The 6,061-nt window shown below is 37.1% G+C and overlaps 1 protein-coding gene across 1 annotated transcript in view; it reads left to right on the top strand.

Moving 5' to 3' along the window:
- The first annotated feature begins 934 nt into the window (after positions 1-934).
- SYTL3 (synaptotagmin-like 3) overlaps positions 935-6,061 on the top strand; it is a 31,270-nt gene continuing 26,143 nt past the window's right edge. The window contains exons 1-3 of the mRNA XM_009998533.1: positions 935-1,044; positions 2,448-2,663; positions 5,402-5,466. Coding sequence (XP_009996835.1) covers positions 935-1,044; positions 2,448-2,663; positions 5,402-5,466 — 391 coding nt within the window. The remainder of the gene's footprint in view (positions 1,045-2,447; positions 2,664-5,401; positions 5,467-6,061) is intronic.

Here is a 6,061-nt window from a genome sequence, read left to right as displayed (position 1 = left end):
CCATTTCATTAAAAATATGAAAGAATGGAATACATACCATTTATAAACACAAATTATCACCTCCTGGTTTTTTGTTTGTTTGTTTTAATGAGAAATTAAGTAACTTAATTGGGATGAGTTGTATGTAAAATGATTCCCTGCACCAACAGAAATACATTATCACATATATATATATGAAGTTTTGGTTGTCATTTTTTTAAAAAAAAGCTTAAAACTTGCAGTGTTTTATCATAATGATCCAGCAATTCAGATAGTTGGTCAGATTCTCAACTGTACAAAAAATGTGAAGCTGTATAGTTGAGTGTTTGTAGACCATATGGTGACACTGTCTGAAGAACATCTTAATACCCCTCCTGTATCTGAATTAGTGCATGAAAGGTCTGAGGATAGCAAAATGTGGTCTTAACATACTATTTGAAATGTCTTGAAGAGATAATAAGGTGTATTCTTTTTTTCCCTAGGCCTGGAAATCCCAAATATACAAGACCAAATAATAATTTTAAAAAAACATTCCCCAACTGCTTTACACCATCTCCTGGTAAATTGTCCCTCCATCTGTTGACAGTTACATGCCTATGTAGGACCTTGCTGCAAGCTCTCATCTCTTTTGGAACCACGCTCAGCAAAAGAAGAAAAAATAAAAGAACAAGAAGTTATTTCATGTGAAAAAGACAAGACTGCTGTGACCTTGCATAACTGTTCATGTTCCCTCGGTAGCATAGACACATACATAAATGATTACTTGTGTGAAAACAGACACAGTTATTTTACTCTTCAAGGGTATGACACAGTGAAACGTATCACCGATCAAGTAAAAGTGCAGGCACTTTGTAAACATTCAGACTACATTATACTTTCTAAATTATTATCCGTTGTTCTGGATGTAATAGAACCGTAGGATAGAAGTCCATAAAATAAGTGAAGTTTGGTGAAAATGGCCTGTGAATTTAATCTAAACTTCCTTAAGGAATTGGAACGAGAGGCTGTTCTGGAAGTCCTATACCGTGACCAGACTCTGAGAAAAACAGAGGAGGAAAGAATAAGGTATCTGCTGTTCCCCTGTTCCTCTATTTCTATTCCATTTTTTTTTTTATTTTTTTTTTTTTTTCTTCTCAGAAGTACTTTTCATCCTCTTTGCTGTCCTTCCAAATATATTTTTTTCACTTCTTGTTAGCTAATTTTTTTTATTTTTTGGGAAGATTGAAGGTTATCCATGGCCTCTTGGATTTACTCTTACTATTATCTACTGTACAATAAAGATGAGCAAATACTGTTCAGTGAATAATCTACTTGACAAATTTACTTCTAGCCTTCATAGAAAATTCAGTTGCTGCCTGTGTTTTTCCTGTGAAAGTTTTACGGTATTCTCATAATATTCCTGTGTATGCATATATAGTCCTGGTAACACAGAACATGCTTATTCCTGGGTTATTTAACTTACACTGTGCCAAATCTGGAGTTAGAGATAATTGGATACCTGCTCAGTGTGCTGAATCCATCTCTGTCCCTTCTCACAAACAAGCACATCACACTGTCTCAGAGGTTGTTGCTAGTGTCAATAGGTGTCATTGGTTAGAAAAATTTTTAATTGCTTCACACTATGCAAGCATCTCAGTTGTGAAGGAAAGGGACAATCCTCCAGCATTTTATTTGCTTTATAGCAGTGCTAGAGCAAGCATTTCCTTGAACCTCATATCTTGCTTTGTTACACTGCATCCCCATGCAAAACAGGGTATTTGTGTTGCCAAGTTAGATTTTTTTTGTCACCTCAATGTAGAAACTTAAATTTGCTCACAGCAAATATTTATGTCAGTATTACTGAATGTATTAAATCATTGTGAAATCTAAGTAAAGGGTTATAAAGAAAGTCTAAATGGATTAGAAAATCCCCAGCAACTGTTGATGATGTCACTAATAAAAACATGGATCTTGATTATTGGTACATGTAGTGGAAGCAAAGTCAATGAAAGGGAGAGGTTTTGATACTTTGGTCTGTGGGTTTTATTTAACTTTTAGATTATGCATTTGTTATTATTATTTTTACTTGATAGAAGGTTTGATTCTTGGATAAGTTTGATTTAAAAAAATTATAAAATGAAAGGGAACACCATTTACTCTGAGCTTTTTTCTTTTTTTATGAATATGTGAACACTCGCATATACAAGTTCAGTGCCCTGCCCTGAGTGTGCATAACTGACACAAACAGAACCTTTTTATGCTCGACTATTTCTGTGTTTGCATGCACAGATGTGGTTGCATACACAGACACACTGCAAAAATGCTGTCTGGAGAGGACTTCAGACAGTCCTCAGTGGGGATCAAACCTCAGAGCTTGTCTCCCACTAGTAATGCTATTGTGCAACCAGGTATTAGCTTATGACTTACATGGGGGTTTTGGTCTATTTAAGTAATTTATTGATACTTATTTCTTCTTCTGGGGGAACTAGGAAACTGAAACAGCAGCTGCAGCAGCTTCGGTGGAAAGGGGCGAGAAATCTAAGCCATGAATACCAGGAGAGATCTTGTGCTCGCTGTCAGAAATCGCTTGGGCTATTGATGAACAGAGGTGCAGTGTGCAATGGGTGCAGCCATCGAGTGTGCTCGGAGTGCCGAGTCTGCCTGAATCCCTGCCTTTGGAAATGCACTGTCTGTTATGCTCATGGGTAAGAAATTTTACCAGTCACAGGGAGTGCTGTTTTGTACTGGTTTATACTGGGTTTGTGCGTATCTGTTGCTTTAAATAATGAATGAAACCAAGTGTAGGTTGGAATGAAAATGTTGGATGAAGGACTTGAAGCAATGAAAATGATGGGAATTTTGCATTACACTTTGTGTAGTCAGGATCTCCCTTCCTGTATCTAGCAAAATGGATCCTCAAGGTAAGCCAGAGGTATTGTGGCAAAGATGATAAAGCACTAAAAGGGAAAGGTAAAAAGTTAACTTTAATTTTCCTCCTCTAGATGCCTCCCTCCACTTCCTCTTCTTTTAAATTGTTTTCCAGTTATTTGGTGGCCACAGTGGAAATCCCCTATAGAGAGCAGCTAGTTAAACTACCGTTTGTAGTGCTGTGTACCCTTAGTTATTTAATAAGCTTGTCTGGGTATTAAATGGTAAAACTAGGAAAGCACTATTTAAATTAATTAAAAGACATTTTTACTTTTTTCTTGAGGAAGTCACTTTTTTGTCTTACTAATATAGAGGAACTCTACAGCTGTCCTTGAAATTCTCTTTATACCAAAGAGACAGCACTTTTGTTCTTGTTTATTCGTGATACAAAGTCCATTTAAAACCAGTCAGACGCCTTCTGTTGCCTTCAGTGAGCTTTGCAAAACTATAAATCTCAAGAGAGACAGGGAGTGCAGCATTGTGGTAAATGCTACTCAGTACCTTTTGTTTACCCCAGTGTGGGAAAAACTGGGTGACTAAGAAACATAAGAGCTGCTTTTCCAGCCCTGAGCAAGCATAATTTTGAGTCTTGGTTACCACTGGAGTATATTTTCCTGAAAAAACGTTAATCCTAATCAGCAATACTGAGATTGTCTTCTAGACACTAGGGTCATGTTTGTAAGGAACATGCTTTAACACCTCCGTGGAAGAGCCTGCAGGGATAGCTGAATGCTTATTGTTTATAAAATAAGAAATTTAAAGCCCCACATGGACTGATGAAGTTTCTATCTTTCAACTTGAAGAGGCATCTCTTACCTGAATGGAGTTAGTGCAGTGTGGTTTTTAAATTAATCCTGTCTTTAGGAATCTAGAGAGGCATTTGCTTTGAAGGAGGTTCATCTGTTTTACCTGTCAAAGATAGTTCTTTATCAGCTTCATTGTCACACTTTTTGTCATAGCTTATCTTAATAATATTTACCCAAAAAAAAGTTATTTCCAGATCTGTTTTCATCCTGTGAGTGGTCAAATCATCACATGAGCCTTTGCAGAACTGGAGGTGAAATTCTGGGGAGATAACCATGAGCAGTGGCAAGAACATAAAGGGAGGGCTAGAGATGAGGATTGAGGGACTACCAATGCAGAACCCTTGAAGATCTAGTGCAACCAAAGATTTCAGAGATTTATTAGTTAATAGATCTCTGTCCAAAGTAATTAAGTATCTTGTCTCAAATTTATTTTAACCTAATTTTCAAACACAACTCTGCTCAGTTATGCAGAAGGATCAATGGTTAGACATGTAAATAAATAGTAAAATCTGCACAGTCAATTTTGTGAATATTTTGCATTGCTACATACAGAGGTGTATTTTAAATGTCTAAAATCAAGCCACAGAAAGAACTAACAACAACCTACCTACAGTTTGTCAATTTTAATACAGAGTAAGGTGAGATGTGAAATGGCAGACCTGAGGGTTTTGTTGCCTGGCCTTTGGTGGATATCAATATAGCTCTTGTGTTTAGAGGTTTTGCTTTCTTAGGGAGTCAAGCCCTACATGAAATTACTGTCTGTATGTTGTTGCCAATTTCAAGCAAGTTTGGCAGAGGGAATGGTAATAAAGATATTAATTTCATAGAAGCAAAATGAACTACTGGGTAGAGAAGGAAGTTTAGCAGGGCTTGCACTGAGGAAATTTTTGTGGTGGGATCTCACCCTATAATAAACATCAGAAAATCCACACGGAACAGATATTATATATACCCTAAGAGCTGGTAACACATTTAGATGAGAATTTGTACCCTGAAGACTCCAGGGAATCCTCTCCCAAGTTAAATATTTTTTTACCTCTTTAATAACAGGTGAGTTCAGATTTCAGACTTCATCTAATTCAGCTGGGGACAACAAAATGCAAGAGTCAATCTGCTGAAAATCTGTTTTTGATAGACCTATTTAGTCTGATAATATTTTATACTTGTTAATCAATTCTTTTCTCATGCTGTGATCCTGGTGTCTGTGTATGACATGGGCATCATTGATGTTAGCCTTCACAAAAAGGAGAGGGTTGGGCCCTGAAGTCATCACACCATCAGGGTTGTGGACCTCAGTGCTCCCCAGCAGCCATCCCAAGTTCTGCTTGGGAGCATATCCCCTGTCATTGACTTTCACTGCTCCTCAGACTAGGCTGCAGATGTAAACACAAGTGCCTGGGGCTGTTAGTCAAGTTGGTTGTATAGACTGGAGTGGACCCGGTTCTCCTGGCCTCAGAGCAATGCCTAGAGCAGTGCGTACTGCTTTCCATGGGCAGTCCTACATAGAAAAAGGAAAAAGAAGATAATGGAGGTGAGGAATACTTTGTTTGCAGACCCTTAGCAAAATCAGTGAATGGAGTGTGCAGTCATGAAATCCTAGTTTTATGGGAGGATTAAGAAGTATTGCTGGATTGTTGCATGTTTATCAAACATTTGAAGACATACACTTTGGAAAATGTTGATTCAAATGTCTTTTGCTTGTTTTTCAGAGATGTGAAAGTAAAGGCTGGTGAATGGTTCTTTGAAGAACGAGCAAAGAAATATCCAGGTGAAGGTAACTGCTGGAACAGACCATAAACTGCTGTGTAATGTGTATCCCTCATCTAAGTGAAACCCAGCACATAGTCTGCCACTGAATTTAATGTTTCTTTCATTTGGTGAGAGATTTTTCAGAAATTAACATACTAATAAATAAAAATGAACACAAACTAGCAGAATGCATTTAAGAGTATAATTTATTTTCTGTGAGTAATAATAAAATTGCTGCCCATCTCAATTTGAATTAATGAGCTGGTAAAAGGCTTCTAAAAATGACGTGAAATAAATATAGAAACTTTAAAATATATGTTCAGGAAGGAAGTTATCTTGCATCCATTGCTTGTCAAATTTAAAACTTCATTTGTTTTCACTGTGAAAGTTCTAACGCTTGAAGAAATGACGTAATAGAATTTTAAAAACTGTAAATAGCTGTAAATCGACAGGGAGGTAAAAACTATACTGCTTCTTTACTTTCGGCCAGCTGTCCCATTGCCTTGTATTCAGTCTTTTTAGAGCAATCGAAAATGCAAAGCCCTAAAAGAAATTACAGTGGATGTGGATTGATTGCCCTATGGGGAGAGTTTTTCACCAACCAAGGGGCTGATGGTCTT

This window comes from Chaetura pelagica, unplaced genomic scaffold, assembly GCF_000747805.2.
Source record: "Chaetura pelagica isolate M959 unplaced genomic scaffold, ChaPel_1.0 scaffold455, whole genome shotgun sequence".
NCBI lineage: Eukaryota > Metazoa > Chordata > Aves > Apodiformes > Apodidae > Chaetura > Chaetura pelagica.
The sequence above is the reverse complement of the archived record's forward strand: the minus strand, read 5'-3'. Positions and strand labels throughout refer to the sequence as shown.